The sequence below is a fragment of the Egretta garzetta genome, unplaced genomic scaffold (assembly GCF_000687185.1).
Source record: "Egretta garzetta isolate BGI_Z169 unplaced genomic scaffold, ASM68718v1 scaffold126, whole genome shotgun sequence".
Taxonomy (NCBI): domain Eukaryota; kingdom Metazoa; phylum Chordata; class Aves; order Pelecaniformes; family Ardeidae; genus Egretta; species Egretta garzetta.
The window spans coordinates 59,121-83,250 of record NW_009260128.1 but is presented as its reverse complement, the minus strand read 5'-3'; the positions used below and the strand labels follow the sequence as shown (position 1 = coordinate 83,250).

Here is a 24,130-nt window from a genome sequence, read left to right as displayed (position 1 = left end):
GTTCCATCATTACGGTTGAGGAGTTGACAGAGATAGAACGTTTGGAGGATCTGGACACTTGTATGGTAAGACACATTCCTCAGCCCATTTGGTTAAGCACGCAAATAAATGGAAGAAAAATGTTTTTCAAAATGTTATTTGGCAATTTCATGGTATCAGGAAACTGAAGTTAGGAATTGGCTTCTAGGAAAAATAAATCTTCGCTTGTGAATGTTTTGTCTAAGTTGCATATTGCTGTTCAGCAAAGGAAAAGCTTATCCCTTTTTTTCACTTCTCCTTTCCTGGTACCTATTCAAGGGTGTTTCCCTTGCATACATGGCATACAATCAAGGTAATACAATAAATGTCTTTTCCACTGGCCACAGTTTCACAGAGGCTCTTGCAAAAATAAGTTGGACCATGCTATCCTTTGATCCCATGCTGCTTTCTGCCTTTGTCTTCCCTCTGTGTGACATGGATTCCTCTGAGCCATGACAAAAACTGCTTCTGCCTGGAAGTTATATTATTGATCATGAACAGAGGTTGATTCTTTTAGAATTAGCTTTTGAATGTATGGAAGAAGCCTTAAAACCTTGAGACTGGGCTGCAAGTGATCCTAGAGGGCAAGATTTTCAAAAGCAATTGAGTTAGGAGTGTGGGATTCAATAACAATGCTGAACGTAAATCACTGAAGTGCCTTATAAAATCCCATGTATGACTTTTATAATAAAGATGGCTCCGTGCCATATCATGATTCTTTACAAGATGTAAATCAGCAGAATTATAAATAAATGGCTTGCTAACTGTTTTCACCCTCAACTGCCCCTCCACCCAGCTCAGTCTGTTGAGGAACGCTACTGTGGACAGGAACTTCAGGGAGCACTTCTCTATTACAGCTTAATCAGTCTAATAGGTGGCCACTGCTGGAAGGGATGGGCTTTCTCCTCTGCCCTCCTACATGGCTCCTTGGCTGTGTGCTTTCACAGGAAGCTAAACTGGTGGAAAAATTGATTGCATCTTTTTGTAAAAAGTTTTGTTAGTTTAGCTCCCTGGATAGACTTACTGTGGTGTTAGACAAGTACAGCTCAAGAGAAGGAGCAGCAGGATTGCTCCTTTCTGCAGCAGCTATCTGTTGGTCTCACTTAGATATAAAATAAAAGCACACCTTCATTGGAAATAGCAGCTTAAAATAGTTCTCTCTCCCTTCCAAATCTCCTTCTTCACCAAGATTTGATTTGCTGCAATATTTGTCCAAACGTCACAAATCCCTGTGAGGCATGTGGTGGCAATGGCATCATCTGGCTCATCACTGTTCCAGAAGCTTTCTGTAGCAAACATTCAGTAATCATTTTAAGCCCTAAATCCTATGGGAGAGAGACATCCCAGTAAAATATGTGGCATCTGAACCCTGTACCTGTAAGTTAGTTTTTGCATGTTGGCTTCATATATAGAAAAATAAGCCAAGTACTCATTTTTACACCCTACCCTCACCCTTTAAATTTATTCTTGAAGCCTGTTAAGAATAATAATAATGGGAATTTAAAAAATAGCTCCTGTCTTTATCTCATATCACCATGGTTATATGAAAGGATCGTATCGCTGTGCTGTTATCTTTCACTATGATCATATTAAAATAATGGAAATGTGATGATGCTTACACTCTTTAAAAGATGCATTAGATGCTTACTGTACTTATCTTCAGAAGTCATTCTCTTCATTCTCTTCATTCACTCTCATCTTGCACAAAGATTCAAATACCTTTGTGACCCAGATTCTCATCAATATCTAATTTCTGAAGAGAATGAAGCATCAAATAAACACGAGGCAGTAATCTTAGTCAGTGATAAAGAATCCATTTATTAAAAACTGTAATCTATTTTTAAGAGCTGCTTTTTGCATCCTGGGTGCGAGTGATATTGGTAGCTGTTGTAAAAATATATAGATAAATAGATAGCCCCAAAAGGCTGAGTAATACAGGGATTTTTACTGAGCTAGTGTTCTTACTGTGGTTTTGTGCAACTAAAAGCATCTTAAGAATGGATTTCTTGCATCTTCTGGCTGGAGTTTGTAACTTCAAAGATAGCTCCTTCCAAGTGATGTATTTTAGCTATGGGGAAAATCCTATGGATTTCAGATATTGTCTTGGAAAAATTAACCTGATTTGTGGCGGCTTTTATGTGTCATACAGGTATTTGCATGGCAATGAGGGACCTTCTGAAAGGGGCATCAGTGAATGCTTTGTGAGCTGGTCAGTGCAGGAAACATATGTTGCTGAAAGATTTTACTAGAAAGAGAAGCATATGGTTTTATGAACTGTAATTATGAACCTAATTTCCTTTGATTATTTTTAATCTTAAATAAGAAATAGATGTTTAGATCCCACTTCCAAAATGGCATTAGTCCAGAACACTACCTTGTTTGGCCATTGGAAATCCCTAAGCATTACGAAGTGTGATGATAAAACAGATCTTAGCCTTGTGAGTAGAGGATGCACCTGGCTGTGTATTCTGCAAGCCTCAAACCTGAAACCTGGAATTGTAGATTGCTGGTGTGCATGTCTGGGAGCCTAATCTCCTGTTGCCAAAAGAATATGTAATGTGGGATGAGGCTGGTCTTGTTGTTGGGATGCCAGGAAAAACTCGCCTGTTCTAAGTCCTGTCTTATCAGTTTGCTCCGGCTAGTTGTCAAAATGTCTGGGGATGAAGAGATTTTGGTCTTATGAGAGAGGCTCTGAGCTTGGACCACCGTTTTGGGGGAGCTGTGGGGTTTTTTTCAGATTACAAAACTGGATTCATTTTGCAAACCCATTATCTTCAGCAAGTATGCTCTCGTTGTTCTTTTCTTCAGCAAGCCTATCGAGGATCAGTATTCTGGCAGAGGCAATGTGTTGCTATACACCAGTGTCCCTTGAAGCTATATTGGAACAATTTGGGAAAAACTGGATCCAGATTCAGTTTTGATTCTTATGGTCATGGGTAGATTATATAGCACTGAAGCTATGTGAATGACTATGAGTGAGGTAGATGTATTTGTATTAAAATCCGTATGAGCTATTTGTTCTTATATGTGGATGGAAAGTGGAAGACAAGAAAGTTTGCTTATAAAACTTGGACTGGCAGCATAAGGGTCTGAAACATCCAGTGTTGGTGATAGAGTGAACAAACAGGCACTGGCGTGTTTCACAGCCTGCACACCTATTCTCAAGCAGGCTGCAGAGTGGCTGCGGCTGGGAGGATTTCCCTGCCAGAGTAAAGAGCTGCCATCCATCCACTTCAAAGTTTGACATAAATAAACAACACGGACAAGACAGAATAAAATACCACAAGTGGGCCCATGAAATGCACCACTGAAAAATAGACTTTTAAATGTTATTTCTAGTATTTTTTGTTGTGGGAATTAGGACTTAATAAATACCGAACTGTGTAGTTAAAGCTTATTAGCTTCAATTTAGGATATGAGCCTCATCCAGCCTTTAATGGTGGCCTGAGAGCCCGTGAAATGAAAGATTTGTCAGTCATACCAGAATTTGCTAGCCTGTTAAATGAGTTCTGAAAAACTCTGGGAGTGATTGAGTGATCCAGCATAGGATATGATAGCTGGAACATTATGGACCTGAGAGTTTCTGATCTCCCTGAGCTGCAGTACAGTAAATTGAGGCTTCCCTAATCTACAGCTGTCTTAGTTGTCTATGTTTAATTAGAGCTTTATTGAATGGTAATAAGTCATTAGATAAAAGTTGCGTGCAAGTGAGATGGAAAGAAAAATCTTTATGCAGAAAATTACTTACTGTTCTTGGATTAAAGGAAAAACCATGGCCTGCTTTTCAGAGCTTAGACTCAATCATGAATTAACTTCATAAAATAGTACGGTTTCTCTAAATTTTTTCTAGATGAATATGACAAGAGTGATACATTTTAAACTAATGCATGCATTTTAAAACTAACTTTATTTAAAGCACTCTTTTTTACTGAGACTATCCATGTATCTTGGTATGTGTAATGTAGCTATACTATCACGTATCTTGGTATGTATAATTGTGTAGGTAGATACTAACTGATATAATTTTGCGTACCTGTTAAAGAATTTCACGAGTCTCTGGGTGACTCTAGGTTTGCATTTATTCACAACTCGGAGTTGGGCCATCACCTGAGTGAGGGGCAAATGAAAATCACAAGCATAATACTTTTTATATCTTTCTATAATAATTGCCTAAAGAGTTTCCATGGTGTTCACAATTCCTCATTTGTCTGACCAGCTGAAAGTCCATTGTTTCCCACAGGTTAGCATACTTGTATCGTTCTGTCTCAGTTCTGCTTCTCGATCACGAAGTCCATTGGCTCATCCATCAAAAGTCCTCTCTTGGCAGCCACCGTGAATGCAAGGCAAAAGCATAAAAACTTAACCTCTAGCCTATCCTCTATTTGTCTGGGCCTACTTTATTCTGTCTACATCTTGGTGCAAGACCAACTTATCTGATTGCCTTAAAGTCTTACCTTCGTCTGTCTTTATTTACTGATTATCTTGGCTGTTGATTAGTCCAACCATGGAGGGGGGGCTGTACAAGGGACGCAGTGAGCAAGTAGACCATGGACTTGTTAAATTTCTGCCTGCACACCTGCATCTTGGTTGCATTCAGAAGTCAATATCTTAATACAATATCCACAAAATGATTAATGAAACTTAAGCAAAAGCAAAATTAACTCCTTCCTTTATCATAATGCTTCTAGTTGTACTTTATGCTTTCATAGCCATTAGTTCTTTGCAGAAGTAAGAGATATTAAATAGTACTCAATTCTCCACCAAAAGGTAACAGAGCATCTTTGTTAGATTGTGTTTAACAGTTGTCTTCTAAAGCTTTTTTTTTTTTTTTTTTTAAGCTATTTGAATGTTAGTTTGGCTTCCAGAATACTAAAAAGAGATCACCGGAGTAGAGCCACTATTTAAAGAAAAGTTTTGAGAGAAATAGCTTTTTTACTAGAAATCTGTGTACTCATCTGCTTCAAAATATCCATTTCAGCAACATAATTTTATTAGTATAGGTAGTAACAAGCATACAGCCAGGATAAGTATTGTTTTTAGAGCAAAACAGAGGTTATTTGCGTTATGAAGAGGTACGGTAGGAAATTGTTTGAAACGTAAAGGATGTGTAGTCTGCTTGTAAATCTTCTTTAAAGCATTTCAGTGAAAGATTGAAATGCTTGGATGGTAAATTATGTGTTTGCAAAACCGCTTGTAGCTAATAGAAAAGGACTGCCTGTGATGAATATTGAATCTCAGCCATTTCTCATCTAATCATAGAGGTGGTTCTGTGACTTTAATGGAGGAAAGTTTTCTTGGGTTTGGGTTGATTTTTTTTTTTTTTTTTAAAAAAGAATCCCATGATCAATATATTAATGTTTTAGTCTTTATTGAATGATAGATTTCATCTGTACAATAGAGAAGAAAATTTGCAGAAGTGGCAGAACACTTGTAGATTGGTGGTGTATGTTTTTTCCTGGGAATGTACTAACTAGCCATTGTCAAAGATTTAGCAGATTAGTCCAGTATCCAGGTGAAGACCTATGAACCCATGGGTTCTGGTACGTACCTTAGTGTTTTCAGAGAAGAGGAAGAAATTGTACTCTTCACATCAGAATTAAATTTACGGGTATTTTTAAAAGAGAACTCATAAAGCACCAGCTGAAAGCTTTTCTCTCCTCTGAAAGCTTTTCTCTCCTCACCCCTCATCCAAAACAAATTAGAATTAAAACAACAGAAACCCCTTCCGTTGTTTTCACTGTCATAGTACAGCCTCATGTACATGTGCATTGATAACCATAGGAAGAAAAATTAAGGTAGAGATTCTCTGGTATGCCCTGCGATACTAGTGCATCCGATTCTTCTTGTTCTCCATTTATGTGCAACAGAATTGTCTGGGGCATAGATAGTCAGCTTTTCGGATGAAAGACTGAACACCTACTGCAATAAAACCCCAGTTCCTGTTCTCCTGTGCTATAAATAAAGCTCTAGCTCTGCGACTGTCTTAATCCAGCAAAAATCATTGTTCTTGCTGAAAAGAGCATTTCCACTTTCCTGGTACGCAGCTTGCTCTTTCCTGCCCACACCCTCACACTTGTCCTGCTGTTCGCACAGCCTCACTACAAACTGGGTGTGGGAATTGATTCAGCTGAAAATTAAGCTTTTTAAGGAGGATTTCTTTCCCAGGTTAGTATACAGACTGCCTAGTCCTCTGGTTGAGTTCACAAAACAAATCCTGAGCGGCAGGAACAAGCAGGCAGGGATGAGGGCAAAGGCAGCAGCCTGGATGAATGCCGGATTAAATTGATTGTGACACTTGAGTTTCTCTCTTGTATGCATTAGCAGAAACGGGACTTTGATGTGTAGTAAATACTGCTCTCTGGGGGAAGCTGGGAACTGGCATTATGGTATGTGAGAGTATTCTTGGCTTCTGAAAAGGCTCCATCACAGACGTATGAGCAAATCTACTTCAGTGGGAGTCCAGTAATATTTCTGACTCACCCTGAACTAGGACAGTTTCTAAAAACATCACCAGGAGGGGCACAGCACCGTGCCAGTGTGCTCCCTAAGCCTTTCCCCGCACATGCAGTGCAATAGCCAAGAAAGTAAGAGATGAAGGGAGCCAGTGTGGTAATTCTGCAGAACCCATGAATATTGTGTTTATATGCTACCCTCACCATTAGTATTGTGATTACATTAATTTTAATTGTGAATAGTTGTTACCTATCTTCTCCTGGGTTCCTTTATATATAGTTTTGCAGCATCCTCACTGCCCTTAGAGTTCCTTATATGTGTTTATTCAATGCCTGTTACATATATAGGCTACAGACTACAGTCTCTTCCAGGCTCATGAGGGGTTACACTTTCCCAGCTGAAACACTTTAAAAGAAACCTGGCTTTCGGTGTCTCTTCCGTGGTCTCTGGGTGGAAGGAGGTGGTGGATAATTGATATATCCTATGTTTTCCTTAAACCAACTGAGATTTCTTAGTCAGATTTCAAAGCTGTTTCTCATAATCCTAGGGCACATTATTGGCACAATATGAAGTAAATGAAGAATGCGATAAACTGCTTCTAGTAATGGCACTTCATGCTTGGTTAAGAAAAAAGGTAGTGTAAAATTGGAGACTGTTTTCTGTTTAGGTTAAAACGAGAACTGTGAAGTGCAGCTGCTGTGTATTTGGTTTGCACGGTGGCACTTCTGTATCAGGAGCTTGTCTGCCCGTAATACTGATGCTTTGTTTTGCCCTGGTAGACTCAGATTTATATTGGGGGTGGAGAGGAGGGTGCATAGTTACGTCCTCTGTGGCAGTAGTTGTCCTACTGATACTGAATTTCCATCACTTTATTTCACGAGTTATGAGGACAAAACCCCTTTGCACAGGCTGGATCAGGGGGCACTTGTGTGATCCCTTTTGCCAGCAGAGCTTTGGCGTCAGTTGATGTTCAGCACAAATAGATAAAGAATTCATCTTTCCACAGCCTCTCTTTATAAGAACCTGCTCGTTATTTCCCATGGCAGATTAGCAAGAGCTCCTTTGGAGGAGTTCTTGCCAAAATCTAGACTCTGTAACCTTTGGCAGAGGGACAACAGCAATCAGCATGAGAATAACCTCTAATAATGCTGTTTCTGTAGCACACAACTGTCTGCAGCTATAATGCTTCTTGATTCAATTAATATCTGGCAAGTTGACCTTCTTAAGTGGTTGAGGAGTTTTCTGTACAGGTTGCATGGCCCTTTCTACCACTGTTGGATTCTTCCAGCATCTCATATAAATAACTTGGCACGAGTTACTCATCTGTGTTGTATGGGGAAGTCTTGTTTACTCTGAAATCTGGAGAGCCTACTGAAAATAGCACATAAATGATTCTGTCTCACTAAGAGTGCTTCATGGTTCTTGCTTCACCCAGAAGAACAGGAGGCTTATGATTTTTTGCTCTGCAAAATTGAAACCTCATATTGCAGGGATAAAGAATAGTTGCTCACAGGAAGAGGGGAGAGGAGGTCTGTTAGGGCAGGCAATTATAGCGTACCATCAGATTTTGCTATATTTTGTCAAAGGACAGGAGGTTAGGATGAGCTGGGTTACTGGAATAGGAACTTTAAAATAAATAAATAAAATCAAGAGTACATAGTGCCAAAGGCTAGAAGGCAGCTTCCGAATCATCAGATCTCACCCCTGCTATCACTGACAACTGCATCGCACAATCCTATTCATAAATTTACCAGGCTTCCTCTCAAAACAACTCTCTCTGACTAGAGGAGAACTTAGAGGTAAATAGATTCTTTCTTCTGATGTATTCAGGTCAGCTAAAGCCTCATTGCAAAGTGGTGAGTGTATCTCTGCAGTAAGATCTTACTTCATGTGAGTAAAGATCAAATTGCTGTGAATTTTTGAGGTCAGTAGTGACAGGATTGCAATACTGATCTGAAACCAGAAGCACTTAAACTAGTGAAAAAAACCTTCAAGTAAGCAGATGTTAAAGAAAACAAAAAGGAATAACCAGGACAGAAAGGCAAAGTGATTGAGAAGTTAGGGTGGTTCCATTCAAAGCTGATCAGAACCTCTTCTTATCTTGTACGTTTTAGCGGTGCGTCATTTCCTATACCGTGGTATTTAGATACTCCAGTTGTGTCCACGCTCTCTGAGAAATTGTAGAATCCAGTGCTTTGTTGGCAGCCAGCACTTAATCCCATGCTTGTGGGTGAGCAGTCCTGCTTTGCAGGGTAGGCAGCATCTTCTTTCATGGTGTTTCTGTCCTTCCTAGGCTCACATGCTGCCCCATGACTTGTCCGACCAAGCAACGCTATTTAAATCATGTATCACACTTAGGTGCTGGCACTCCATAGACCAGCCTTTGAGTTTTGCCATCCTCTCTTGAGTAATCATGACTGACCCTTTCTATCAGTTTGTTTTAGAGAAGAAACTCAAATACTCTATTCAAGTATTTCTGTTTTCCATAAAGGGTCTTAGAATATTTACTAGTTGCTTATCTCCTGTTTTTAAAAGGGAGATATCTTGATATAGTAGTTCCTGACAGGATTAAAATTCAGAAGGTCGGTTTATGGGGTTTTTTTGTGGTTTGTTTTTTTTTTTTTTTAATTTTTAAGTTCACAAAGTATATCTCAAAAGTGTCTGAGGGGTATAAAGATTTGCATGCTGGAAAGATGTCTGAAACAAACTTCAGTGAGAAAAGAGCAGAAACTCAAGTATGCCTGGGTTTTCAAGGGTAAAATTTCCCATCATAATTCCGAGCAGGGAGGCTACTAATCCACTTCCCTGTCCTGGGTAAACTGTATCTGATTCACTGTGATGAGCCTCCCTGTAGCATTTCTCCTTTGAAATGTCACTGCTTCAGCGCAAGTGATGCATCGTCTGCCCCCCAAAGGCTCTAACGGTGGTGGGAAGATGACTGGTGGCTTTTGCCTGCATGACTAGTTATCTTTTGGTAGCTTTTGACCTCAGGTTGTCAGAAGGAAGGAGAGATGCAGAAGTTGTGTTGGTTCTCAGTCCTGGGAAGCTGTAGGACAAAGAGATACAACAGTTCGAGTTCATAAAATCACAGAAAGGTTTGGGTTGGAAAGGACCTTTAAAGATCATCTAGTCCACCCCCCTGCCATGAGCAGGGCCATCTTTTGCCAGATCAGGTTGCTCAAAGCCCTGTCCTGCCTGACTTTGAACACTTCCATTCAGGAGTACCTTGCCTCAAACTTACTTTGATGATGTTACTGCCCAGGGGACCTGATACATACAATGGCTGTCTTTAAAGAATTGGCTAAGAATATATTAAACAGCTGTCTACCCCTCCATATTTGCTGACTTTAAGAGCGATTTCTTCTTACTTATGGAAGGTTAGGTCATGTACAACGTCATTTTTGCATCAGTGTTTGCCAGCTGAAGGTAATGAACAACCACAAGCAAGCAGGTTGTGGTGGCTTAAGAGAGATAGTTTGTGCCATCTGCCCTGCAGCATCTGACTGTTCTACACTTGGTTTTTAACTAAAATAAATTAGAACCATCCTCCTTGTTCATCTTAAAGCCCAGCTGCTATAGAAGTTGCTGTTAGCCTCTTCATGAGCAAGTAGAAAACAGAACTGATGATACGGAGAATTGCTCTTTCTCTTGCAGGTGGTAGTTGCAGGCAAAGTGCCTTGCAGGATACTCATTCAGAATACAAAATAAAAGATTTGGTTTAATAGTTTCAGGAACTGCTTAGTTTAATTCATGCATCTGTTTTTTTTACTCTTCATAATAAAATCTTTGTATATTTATATGCAGGAATATTTATTAGCAGGAATTTTACATGACTTGAAATATGCAAGTGCAGAATTATTAATTAAAAGAATATTTTTAAATACTTGGTGAAATATCACAGAGTACACAAGCCACATCTCAGCGAGCAGAAAAGCCGAGGTTTCTTGGCTAGTAAAATAAAACGAGCTCAAGGGCAAATCTGTTGAGCTAATCTTAATGCAGTGCTACTCCTTTTCTTTCAGAAAATGTTGCTGAACAAAGTAGTTCTAAAGGTCAGGCTGGTTTAATGAGACTAATTGAATAAATTCTGAACCACAGCTTGTTCTCTAGAACTTCAATTCTTGAGGAAGGGAAGGAAATAAATATACATAGTCCTTAAATTCATGTGTGGATTATTTGCATTCCATATTTATTTGCAATATCTATATTTACCTATAGTATTTCCATATAGAGGACAGAACTCTGAAATACAAGGTCAGGACTAGATCCTCTACTAGTGTAAAAATGCACAGCCACTACATCCAGGACAGCTGTATCAACAAACAGCAGCCTATCACAGCTTGGCCTTGGTTTCTAAATGATGTGTTAGTGGCTTTGCTTTCCTGTCTCCTGTAAAATACTCCATTAGCTGTCATGGATTTTAGCGTTGCATTTAACTTCCCAAGGACAATGGCACTCAAGGGGGACATTCTAAGGATGGTGATTCAGGTTACCATCACTGCTAGTGGGAAGTACATAGCTGAATTTCTGTGAGCCACGCTGAGGGTTTTACTTTGGAAATCGTGTTGTAAAATCTTCAGTAGTTGAAGTAAGCAATAGCAACTTTTTAGTTTCTCATGCTTTCTATACAGATGGTGAGACACCTGTGTCTCCAAAGATTCATATGCAAAAAAGCAAAGTTGGTCAATTTACTGCTCTGTTTTATAAAGAATGCCTGAAGATTGGTTTGAGGGGGGGTTGGGTTTTTTTGTTGTGGGGTTTTTTTGGGGTTTTTTTTTTTTGTTAAATGAGACAACAGATGTGTGACATCTCTGTCGAAGGTAGTTGGAAGACTAGAAGCAGCGTGGAAAATACCCATTGACTGAAATGGTGTCATGGCAGCTTTAGAGGTCAGGATTCGTTACAGCAAAAGAAAACAGCAGGATTTGTGATAAAATGCCTTGTTTTCTTATGCCCCTTTCTTAAAAAGGCTTATCCCACAAAATACATATAGATGAAACAATTTAGCACTGGTTTAAAATGCTCTGGAAGAATCCTTGAAAATATTTTTTTCTGACGGCTCATTTCCAGTTGGCACATTGTTATGATTCCTCAATCTAATTTCTGGTTTTGTTTGGGTTGAATTCGGTTGGGATTTTTGGTTGTGAGTTGGCATTTTGTCTTTAGCAATGGCCCCGGTATGCTGTGGGGCAGACCACTTTATTTTGTAATTACGCTGAGAGCAAATGCGGGGAAGGGTTGGGTGGCCTCATGGTCTGTAGTGCTTCAGGGGGTCTGAAGACTGGCATTAGGTTCCCTGCAGAGCAGCAAGACTCCTTGGTGACTTCAGACAAGTCTTTGCTTTGCTTAATGGTGCTTCCTTGTCTAACCTGTTGCCTGCTGCTTGCCTCCCTCTCCTCCTTTTTCCCTCCTTACTCCCCACCCGCAAGCTGTTTAGCGCCTTTTAACTTTTAAGCAGCTCAGTAGTCACACTCACTTAGGTGAGATCACTGAAGTGTGGAAGGTAGGAGTTTCCAATAAGCCCTTGCTGGATCAGGACCGCAGACTGTAAACTCCCCCAAATCCTGGAATTGCTTCCTGTTATGTATGTATTGCTTTGCACTTTGGTCCTAATCGCATATCCAGCTGCTTGTATAATATAAATAACTTTGCCTGTGCGTTAAATACACAGAACACACTGTAGTGCTACCACAAATGCTGTTTGAAAGAGAAACCGTGTTGCAGATTGATTTTTGAAGTGTGCTGGAGATGTACTGTTAAGATGGTTTCAATTTTCAAGGTGTTTCTCAATGGATTCTGTGGTCTCTCCAGCAGTGTCAGAGCAGCCCTAGTGATTAGTAGTATAGAAGATGGGCAAGAGAAGAGAACACATGAATTCTGGCACAGAAATGTAGTAAGGGTGTGTATGTGTGTGGATAGCATACAAAAATGAGGGTAATGAATTTTGCCTGAATCACTGTTAGCTGAGACCTCCTGCATAAATAAAGTCAAAATTTCTGAAGTTAAAAGAAAGTAAAAATTAAAAAAACCAAACCAAAACAAACAAAAAACCAAACAAAAAAACAAACAAACAAAAACCAACAAAAAAACCAAACCACAAACCAACCAACCAAAACCCCTAAGGACAGTAGGAAAATAAAGGAGTGGAGCTGTGTGTAAGAACACTGTTCTTGCTATTCAAAGATAGCCCATCATATCTTTAAAACTTTTTAGCTACAGTTAAGCTTAGAAGTATGAACCATGACAAGTGGATCATTATTGTTGAAAATGTCAAAGCATTGAAAACTGACCTTAATATCACTTCAACAATTAAATTAGGAACTTCGTGTTGTGTGCAGACTGTTTTCACTGCTGATTATGAAACAGCAGTGAAATAGCCATTTAAAAATGTAGCACTTCCTTGCTGAGAAGTTTAATCCAACCCATGACTATTGACTTCTGCCACAAACGCTCTGCTAATACCTGCAGTGTTGTTACAGCAGCAGTTCCCATTCAACTTGAAGACAAAACCACACTTCTAATAATTGTTTTTTCTGACTCTAAATTAAGGAGGAGCGTGATCGGTCGTATGCCACACAAGAGATGGGATATGGCATTGCTTCATTTCATATGATGGCTGTGCTGCTTCCTTTTTCTTCTTTTAATTTTTTAGAAGGGGAGAGGAAAGGTCGTGCTTTATTAATGGAATAACATTCTTCTAATGTGCCAAAACTGCTTGAAAGCCTTCGCCTCTAAACGTCCTTATAGGAAGGAGGAATTCTGTTGCTTTGGATTAGGTTTATTTAAACCTCAGGAGAACAGGCTTGCGTCCCTTTCCGTTCTTTGAAGAGTAGCTTTGTTTTGTTTTCCTTGCTGTCCTGCTTTCCACAACAAAACTGCTGATTTTTAGTTCAGAAGCTTCCTTCAGACTAGGAAATAACAGAATTACAGTTTTTTCTCACTGCTGGTGCCAGCAAAATGAAAAAACACAGTACATTGGGACAGCAGGTGGCAGGTTGGCACCATTGGCGAGTGCCATATATTGGAAACAAACTTCTGAAAACCTGAATTTGTCCCAATATAGATAAAACAAGAGAGATCACAATCCTCCTCTGGTTATCCTCTGGAAACACGAAGTGTATAGCACCTCCAATTGCAAGGGATTTGTACCTCATTCTTGCATGTCACCTTTCCTGCTAAGACTTCTAAGTGTTTTGGCTTTAGTTTTCTTTATTTTGGTGACTTCTGGTTTTGCCCCCTTTCCTGAGAACTGCTATTGCTTTGTCTTCCCCATTCATATTCTTTTTTCTTTCTTTTTTGCTGCATGGAGACTCTCTGCTGTACAAGTGTAAGTATTTTTTTAGCTCTGCTGTTTCTGGCCTACTTGTTTATGTTTTTGTGCTCCATTTGCCTCTGTATTGCCTTGTGAGTCTCCTGGGAGACTGTAGTGCCATCCATCTGCACCTACAAATGAAATAGGCAGCGTTTCAGGGATGAGATTGGATTTTACAAAAGGGTTCAGCTAGTGTAGCATCTGAATTTAAAACATCCCTTGGCTTTAAGACCAAACCAAAGCAAAGTTCTGATGTTGCAGGTATAAGCACAAACGTTACTGCTCAGAAGGGAAATCTATTGATTTGGTCTTATGCTCAAGTGTCATCCAGCTTAATGAAAGAATGGCTTGAAAACGGGCATAAACTAGGGCTTTCTTGCCACTAGGGTGGACGAGATGCCAGGGGTTACCTCAGTTTGGTCAGTTGTGTTTTCTTTGTCTAGTTGAATGACCTTGAGCTTTTGACTGCTCTTCTCACCTTTTTGTGCTGTTGCCCTTAATGCATTCTTGAAGCTGAAAACCTATACCTTGTTTTGTGGGAAGGAGGGTTGAAGGGAGACTCATTGGGGAGCTGAATTTCAAGAGAGAAGGAGAAGTGGTTCATTAGTTTGTTTGAAATCTTTTGAAAGGGAAGTGACAGGAGGGTCACAGAGCATCCCTGCATCTAATAGGATTGAATATAAATTACTTTGGAGGAGGAGGAGAACATAGAAATGAGCATATCCCTCAGCACTGAGAGTAATTTCAATTATCTGTATAAACAAGGAATGTAGAGTATCTGAGACCCTATTGCTAAAAGCATATTGTTTTCTAGCACTCAAAACAAAGTGATTTTAGTTGTTTTTAATTCCCAAGACACTAGCATTCTTCCACAGTTGGTAATGTAATTTAAGAAAGCTCAAGAGAGCTCAGATAGTTCTGTGAAGGGAGGAATCTGGAAAAGTGATCACGGGGAGAGATCCTGGGAGTTGAAAGTTAGCTTAGACACATGGACTCTAAATAAGCCCTTACTTGGGAGTGTGGTGGAGATTTTCTGTCTCCCCTCTACTGCAGAGGGGTACTTTTGTGGGGCCATCTCCAGAGATCTTAGTGGCACAGGGGCACGCAGACTTCTAAGAGGGCCTCCCAAGACCCAGACGTGCAGTTAATTTTTATATCTGTTCTGCTAGGCAGCCTACAGTGTGCTTACAGAAAAGTAGGCAAAGCAAGGAAGAATTTCAGGATGTGGTCTGCTAGAATGGAAAATCCCTGGAAGATGTGGAAGAAGTGAAGGAGGGGAGGTTGATACTAACAGCTATTCCCTTGTAAAGGCCTTGTGAAGTCAAATGTAAGGCAGGAGAGCCATGTTGTGCTTGCCTGGCCCTAGAATGACACGTGCTCTGCTGCTGTAGCATATTGCACGGTGGCTGAGATATTAAGCTGAGATTAAGTCTAATATTTTGTAAAAAGAGCACACTGGCCTATTTAAATTAATGCTTTGACCCATTTTGCTCCATGTGTGATCTAGAAAGTTCACTTGGCAAGAAGCCTTTCATCTGTGCACTTCCTAAACAGGCTAGAAAACAGAAGGTTTTCAAATAAAAGTGTTATGTATAGCTGTTATTCATGCTGTTAAAGCAAATGGGAGGCATCTCTATCCCTCTGCCTTTATCGCCAGCAACCAAGCTGCTGATGGATCAAGCCAAGCTGACAGTAAGTTATAGCAGTGATCCAGAGACTGGCTTATGGTCATCAGCACAAGCTCTGTGGGGTCATCTCAGGGCATTTTCTTGTCTGGGGAGGAAGATGAAATCATTGTGTTCCTGGCTGTCGGGGATGGTTTGAAGCATTAAAGTCCCTGCACAGGAACCTCCAAACTCACCCCATACTGTTTTGCATTGGTGCCCTGGGCCAATGCAGCTCTCATCTTGTCTGCGTTCATCCAGGAGCGCTCTGAACACTGGCCATGGCTGTGAAGCTACTGAACGATTGGAAGTCTCCCATCAGCCTTGTTTTCTGTCCTCCCTTCTGATCTTCTTTAGCACGAGTTGCTGCATTATCCTACTAGACGTAATTTCCAGTCACACCACCAAAAAAAAAGTGGCAAATAGACCAAAATGCATGCAAATATACTTTAACAAGAGAAATGGGCTGTGGCTGGAAATAAAACCAGGGGACTACTGATAATGACTCCTAATTGCTGTCCCCCAAACGCTGAGCTGATTCAACTCTTCCTTACATGAGGTGCAGATGCCTTTGGTTGTTTCAGGTTTGGGTGATGGATCAGCAGCTGCCAAGGTGTACAGTTCAGAGGCTGCCCAGCTGCACAATCCACTGCAATTTTGGCTGAAAAAGTTCAGCACATCTCCAGCCACTTGCTGTCGAATCCCTTGCATTTAATTTATTGGTAGCTCTGAAAGTAATGCCTGACCTTTGATGCAGTAACTCTTTGCTTGCTCATTAGTTTCAGGGTAAGACTGCTCAGGTGGCAAGTGTTTCCTGGCTGGTCTTGTAACTATTGTGTCATTTACTGATGCTTGTGAGACATGGAAGTGGAAGCCTGCAACAGTTGAAGGCATCTTTTTTTCCCAGCAATGTGCATGGCAATAAAAACGGAGCTCTGTTGGCCAGACAGTGCTATAACTGCCCACTCTGTAGTCTGCAAGTCCTTTTCTGGTCTTCAGAAGATGGGTAATAACTTTCCTGTTACGAAAATCTGACGTAACCCTGAGCATGTGAATGATGGCATAATAATCCTTCTGAGGACTTTGGATGGGAAGACGAATTCAGTACATATAAGTCTGTGTGCTGAACTTCCCATACGTAAAACTAGCAAATGTTTACCTTAATTCATGATTTGTCTGAAATGTCAATGCCAACTGTGTCTTTTCTGGCTCATATAAAATTGATACTCTTAAACTTGATTAACAGCTCTCTTCAATGAGTTGTGAGCCATAACGGCTTCCTGACTCACACTCCAGACTTGAAGCCACTTGGCTTCCAGACTAGCAAGTAAATGGAAGTATATGGATGTCACTAAAGCTGGCATGTACGATTCTACCACAGAAGGATCCCATCTTTGCAGGAGCTGAGTCATTTTAAAATAACTTGTTAGAAAACCTGCAGGTCAACTTTTTGTTTAAAAGTCTCACAATGCTGAGCTGCATTAAGAGGTTTGGAATTGGTGACACATGCGTTTCCTGTCGCAAAACTGTCTTACTTGCCATGCAAACTTTCAGGAGAGTTCAGGCAAGAAAACAACAGCTTTCTTCCAAAAATAACAAGTCAAAATACCCAGTCTTAAGTCTGGGTATTTGTGCTCTTAAGGCAACATGCTCCTTTTTTCTTGGAATATGAAGATGAGAAGAATAATTGTGCGTAACTTTCAGTAACTATGTTGAATGTATGCCAAGGTAATTTCCCACCTATTTGCAGCATATCTAAATCTGTGTGTTTGCTGGAGGTATTGCTAACACTGACACATATTTTTGCTTTTTGAAGAAGGGTTATGTGCTCCAAGGCTGCATTTTCCTAGGGAAGTTTGGTGAGCTGTGTGGTGGTGTCCAGAGGCATAGATACCTGAATTTTAATCATTCCCAGTAGCATGTCACTAACAAATGAACTGAGGGAAGTGTATTGTGTATCAGAAATAAAAGCCAGAACAAGGGGGAGACTATCCCTGGTACTGTCATTAACTGTGCAGTACTAGATGCAGTAATTCAGTTTTCTGTGCCTCATGATCTCAACTGCAGAGATGAGGTTTTAATAGTTCTCTTCTTTTACAGTCAGGGATCAATGAGTTAATGCTTGGGCAATTGAAATAATCGTCCTGTGCGCAGCCTATGGCTTTAATAGGAAGAAAAAACTACCTCTCTGGTTCTGTTCAAAGTCAGTTGAACAAAATGTTAATTCAGAAAAAGTTCTGAATATTTGAGAAGGGGAGGGAAAAAACCCCGTTCCCTCCTGGTGTTAAACCCAAGCAGATCTTGAAAAGATACATAGGCTTGAAGAACTGATTTGTTGGAAAGGAAGGAAAAGGTGTTCTTTGTCATTTCTTCTGGCCACTAAAGTAATTTTTATTTTGTTTTATGTTGATAGATGACTCCTAAATCAAAAAGGAAAAGCATCCACAGTAGAATGCTGCGGCCAGTGTCCAGAGCCTTTGGTAAGTGAGAACTTCTTAAAACCTTTTTGCTGCTTTGTTTGCCTGAGAGTCTTCTAGGTAGTTCTTGGTTAAAAAGCACAGGTGACTCTCCCTCCCTGTGGATTGCATTTGTGGCCCACACCGGTTGCTTTGTTTTGTGCCTCTGCTAAGGTGTTTGGTAGTAAATATTTGTTCGCAGTTCTCTGTCTGCTCACAAACATGTTGTGGCTGAGTTCTCTAAATGTGTTTACAATTATTTACCACAAAAGAGAGGAATGACATTGTCTTTTGTTTTAAATAGCATGTTAAGTCTAATTGGAAAGTTTTGATTTTTCTTAGAAATGGAATTTGATCTAGATAAAGCACTGGAAGAAGTACCTATCCATATAGAAGACCCACCATTTCCTTCCAGCAGGCCAGACAAACGAACTTCTGGATTCATTTCAGAGCTGCCATCAGAAGAAGGGAGAAAACTGGAACACTTCACAAAATTAAGGCCCAAAAGGAATAAAAAGCAGCAGCCCAGCCAAGCAGCAGTGAGTCTACATTAAAATATCGCTGGCGATGTTGTCAGTTGATTGCTTTTTGCTATGAGTCGGGTCTTGCAATGTAATGAGGACAACTGTTAAAGTTTTAAAGGCCATAAACAACTAACTACTTAATTTTTCTTCTGGTATTCATGTCTTTCTGTGTGCATTCCCTATTACAAGCTTTTTGTCTTGTTTGACACAGCCTAAAACCAGGATGTGTTTCATCCTTTTTTAATTTGCTTTTGGTTTTTTTTTATGGAAGCGGTTTCTGGAGGTACTTGGAGCTTTCACAGGAAATGCACAAAATATCATGAGACTTTTCAATTATATTGCAAGTGTTTGTTAAGTCTTAATCCTTTTTTCTGCCTGCATTAAGATTTGGTAACTTGGCATGAATTCTCATTTCTATCAGCTCTCAGAGGAGCTACTCTGTGACACCCAGCTTCCCACAGCTCCTTAACTAAAGATGGTGTTTGGACCAGCAAATCTGCGTAGTCACAGATCTGCTTTTCGTGCTGGAGCCTGCCTTAGAAAAGCAAAACAGAAGAGCACTGTTGGTCTACGAGAGGCATTGGTGTGAACCCAAGTATATGTGCGTGGGGTTCCCACAGTTCCATTTCCTTGGCATACCACATCAATGAAGATTTATTTCTGTGGTGGTGTGTCCTTGGGGTATGTAAGGACAGATCTGGAGGAGTTACAGAGCTATCTCATGGCAACAGAACACAGCTGATATGATAAGTAACCCTTATCAAGGGGCAGCCATTGCTTCTCTGGGTTATGCTGCCTAGTAATGAATGCCTGTGGCCTCTTCTTGCTCCCTGAGGATTGGTGAAGAGGACCCTTGAAAATTTCCCTAATGCTGGGAAAGATCATATCAGGGAGTAGAGTGCTTTTTGCACCACTTGGAAATGGAGAAACCTTCAAGCAGAGGGGATATTCAAGCCAACTTTCTATTCCCTTGCACTTTGCAGGGAAGGATAGAGGTAGCAGGACAGACTGGTCTCCGCGTTGTAGTGAAAACACATCTGTGTTTACTGTGTCCAGTTCCAATTCTGTGGAATGCACATGTTTTCCCAGTTGCTAAACTTGCCTCTCTTCCAAACTTACTCAGCGCATCCTGTGCCATCTGCACAGGAGTGTGGAAGGATTGGGGGCATGGGAGAGCAAGTGCTTCGCTACCAGGCATGGAGCTAGGACATACAATATCTTGCTCAACAGAAACAAAAAGCTTACTTCTTGTAGAGGAGAAGTGTTACTTCGTATGATAGTGTAATGCTGTGGGAATGTTCATCCAAATCAGGGGTTTGTTTAGTTGCAGAAATTGAAAGGAACTTTTTTGCTTAAATTCAGTAACTTTTTTACTTAAACTCAGTCCCTGTCTTGGTTTTATGGACTGTTTAATTCCTTAGTAGTTCTGACCTCACAACAAGTCTAAACACATTTTTGAAAGACTTAACATGTTTGCTTTGATGCTTCTGAAAATGAAACAGCCAAATTTTGAGGGCCAGAGTCATGAGCAGACTGCGGCATTCTTTGCAGAATTGATTTGCTGCTGGCTTTGCCACTTTGAGAATACAGAAAGCAGTGGTCAGGAAAAGCACTTGAAATGTGAGAGGCAAAATCTTGACCTTTTCTACCACTTAAAGCAGGTCTGTTGGGTTGTTTGCTGTTCCCATTATTTCCTTTTAGTAATTTAAGGGGTCTCAGATGATCATACCTGTACTTCTCTGGTTTTGCTGGAAAACAGATTTGGTCTTTGTAAGCTGAGAAATGTAAGGAAAAAAAAAGGAAAAAATGGAGAGAGAAAAAAGGGAGAAATGCAAACTTTTAACATGAGGTGGATGGACAGGCAGAAGATTGATTTATAGTTTTGTCAGACTTTTTACTGAAACGAGTTTTCAGAGGGAAAAAAAAAAAGCAGGGGTGGAGGGGTGGAAAGAAAACCTTAGCACCCACCACCCCCAAGTAGCTTTTAAGCAATACAATGAAACAGTTGTTTATCACTTAGATTTTTGTGAGATCTTAACCTTGTGACTTCTTCACCACATGTGACAATTTACTACAGCAAAGAGGTGAATCTCTAATGTATGAAGGAGGTTGTGGTTCATCTTACTTACTTCTGCTTCCAAGCCATTTTTTTCCTATATGAAGAAACACAGAAGGCTCACTTTTAAACTTAGGAAAAGAAAAATTGACAAATGAAAACTTACTTTTTTTTTTTTTTTTTTAGCATTAGGAAGGTAAAACATGAAATAAACCAGAGCTCAGTCTTTAACACTGATCACTAAAAGTCATTACAATAAACATCTATTAGAAAATCCTGTGCCTTGAGGACCTTATTAGTCCCTCAATATTTGTGTACGTCTTTAGTACACTTTTAGGAACTTGCTGCTTTTTCAGATGCAAACCGTTTCTTTTTTGAGGTAGATATTCTCATTTGGATTCTTGCATTAGTCCCCCTTCAGGAGATGCACTTGCCTTTGATACTTACATATTTGTTCCTACTGTCTGGAGGGCTCCAGTATCAATGTTAAATGGTTTCTCATTTCTGTTGAAATACGTCAGCCAGTTTAGGTCGAAACATCAGTGTCAACTGCCTTTTGACTAAGAAGTGTAGATACTTACACTGAGACAACAAGCACTGGTGTGACCAACCCAGATGTTAATATATGCATTGCTGTCTAGTGTCGGATGTTCCAGCTAAACAAGTTCTCTACAGAAAACCTCAAAGGTGGCAGAGTTGGAAATCTGAGAAGTCATTGTGCTGCTTAGAATAAAACTGGTTTTTATGGAAAATATGCAGTTTGGTTGGCAGCATAGCAGTCATTACCAGGTGGGATCTTTTCTGATCAGTATTAAATTGCTACAGCACATACAAAGTAAATACTAGGCTTCTAACAAGGTTCAGCCATGAAAAGTAGAAAGTTTCATGGATGTGTCAAAGCATTAGTTCATATGTAATCCATTGTCCTGGCTTAATGAGGCTGGGTTTGATATTAACAGCAGCTTTTAAGAGTGTTTATTTTTCTTTTTAGAGGCATAGAAAAGAATGTGTATTCCAGCTGAAAAGGGAAGCTGGGATTACTCTGAGTTATCATGGCAACTAGGAGATTCATTGATTTAAATTGTTTCAAATTACAAACCCTGCTATTTTGTGGCAGACTGATTCCTGGTGGTGAGTACTACCAAGAATATAACTGGGTTGGGTCTTGTGGAGTCTTCTGTAGTCACCTAAGAAGGTTTCCATACAGTGTTTAAATTGAAGAAAGTCTCTTTGCTGGTAACAGAGTTTTTCCACATCAAAGCCACTTCTGGGAGCTAGACCATGTGAGAAATCCTCCCAGGAGACAGCGTGTTTCATCTTCAGGAGCCTGCAGAGTCATCAGCTAATCTTCACAGGGCCTTTGTGGTTGGCAGGTATTACTAAGTCAGCCTGGTTTAGATGCTTCCAGTCACCCACATTCAAAACATGGGCATTGAAACGGAAGAAAGGGAGCAGGTTTTCCATTTTCAGACACTCAGTGAAAATCTGTGTTCAATTCCTAAAGTGGAACACCTGATTCTGCATTTAGAGTCTCTGCTTTGGAAGTTCTGGATTGAATGAATTATAAGAGGCTCTATTAGCCTGCTGGAGCTCTGTTTCTAAACCCAAAATCCAGAACATATGTTTTTCTCTGAACAGGGAAACAACTAGCTGTTGAAAACACTTTCTCTTCAGGTCACCACCTGATCAGGATTTAATTTTTCCTTAACTGCTTTTTTTCTTTTCTAACAGAACTAGTGCTCTATTCTCACAAGCCTAAGGCATTTGATTCCTGGCCTCATGCATTGCAGTATCCAGTTTATCACTGGTGTCTTGGGTTACTTTGCATTTGATGTAATGCGTCAACTGGCCTGACTGAAGGGGGAATTCCAATGGTGATTCCATTGTCTGCACTGAGGTTTGGTTGGCACACACAATATTTATGATGTTTTAACTCTTAATTATTATAGTTGAAACAAATATGCTTAGACTATTATATACCAGAGAGAGTTTTTTCTTCTGTCAGGTGTCTGCTGGAGTGCCTCCAGAAGGGGATCAGAATGGCCTCATGGGGAGAGTGGATGAAGGTGTGGATGAATTTTTCACTAAGAAAGTAACAAAAATGGATTCAAAGTAAGTTCAAGTTTAATTTTTTTTTTAATTAAATTTTAAAAATAAAATCCATTCTGGCATCTGGGCAAGTATCACTTCTAGGTTGTATTTGCCTTCTGTTCCCAATATCCAGGGTTGCTGTTGTCAAAATCAGAAAATACCTTAATAGTCAAGACATTATGAATTCAGTTACCCTCCCTTAAAATTTACTATTTTGAAATAAATTGCTTTTAATATACCATGTGGGGGGGATTATTGACTAGTGTGTATTTTTATAATTCAGTTGACTTCATTTTACCCTTCAGTGGAGCTCAATAGAGGTGAAGCAGAGCCGTGTATTGGCTGAGGATCTCCTCTCCAGTGCTAGAAGTACACACACGTGTCTCTGTCTAGTAAGGACTGCTGTTGGGCACAGTGTTTTGATAGATGACAGTAGATTTATGCTGGTTTAGAAATATGTTAAAGACTTATTTGACCAATTTGTAGTATTCCAGATTTAGGCAGTACATCCATCTGAAAGATATGTCTCCTTCAGCTTTGTATAAGGGTTATACAACTTATACTATTGTTTTGTAGCTGGTTGTATATTTACAGAATCATGCATCTAAATGTTCATGCATGCATATTCATGCACATACACACACAGAGACACATGCACAGACACAAATATTTTCATTAATAAATGAGAAAGCTAGGGTGATTTCCAGACAACTTGGAATGACCCCTTCTGTGCTGTATGTGGCATCCATTAAGGAAAATAGTAGGTGTTAACTGGTAGATAGCTGTGTCAGGAAAAGCCGTGCCTATTGCTAAGGATCTTTGCTCCATTTGCTGCACTGGTGGTTCTCTCCAGTTGGGGCACTCTTATGCAGGGTTGTGCGCCCAGCTTTCCCCTCAAGTGTGAATACACTGCTTGTAAGATGCCTGTAGAAAATCTTACTGGCAGGTGCGGTTTTTTTGGGGTTGTTTTTTTTTTGGTGGTTTGGGTTTTGTTTTGATTTTGGGTTTTTTGGATGAGGATGAGCATCTGCACTATAAAGGTGACCTCTCTGTGTTCCTTATTGAGAGAAGGTGGTGGTGCCAACTAGTACCTATTTCAAGCAGGGTCCTTAAGGGACAAGATCCCCTGGAAGCTGTGTGAATCATGTGCCTGGATCAGTTGTTCTCCTTTTACTAATGGGTAAATACAAACTGGAGGTAGTGTGCTCTGGAAACAGAGCAGAGTGAAATTGTATGTTGTGGTGGGTTGACCCTGGCTGGACATTAGGTGCCCTCCAAAGCCGCTCTATCACTTCCCCTCTTCAGCTGGACAGGGGAGAGAAAATAGAACAAAAGGCTTGTGGGTCAAGATAAGGACAGGGAGAGATCACTCAGAAGTTACCAACACAGGCAAAACAGATTTGACTTGGGAAAATTAGTTTAATTTATTGCCAATCAAATCAGAGCAGGGTAATGAGAAATAAAAACTAAGTCTTAAAACACCTTCCCTCCACCCCTCCCTTCTTCCTGGGCTCAACTTCACTCCCAATTCTCTCTACCTCCTTCCTCTGAGCGGC

The 24,130-nt window shown here is 40.2% G+C and overlaps 1 protein-coding gene across 1 annotated transcript in view; it reads left to right on the top strand.

Annotated features, from left to right (window-relative positions):
• Window positions 1-24,130, top strand: part of CARMIL1 (capping protein regulator and myosin 1 linker 1) — a 197,409-nt gene that overhangs the window by 153,786 nt on the left and 19,493 nt on the right. The window contains exons 29-32 of the mRNA XM_035896936.1: window positions 1-65; window positions 17,861-17,927; window positions 18,246-18,442; window positions 22,489-22,595. The exon at window positions 1-65 is cut by the window's left edge and continues 55 nt beyond it. Coding sequence (XP_035752829.1) covers window positions 1-65; window positions 17,861-17,927; window positions 18,246-18,442; window positions 22,489-22,595 — 436 coding nt within the window. The remainder of the gene's footprint in view (window positions 66-17,860; window positions 17,928-18,245; window positions 18,443-22,488; window positions 22,596-24,130) is intronic.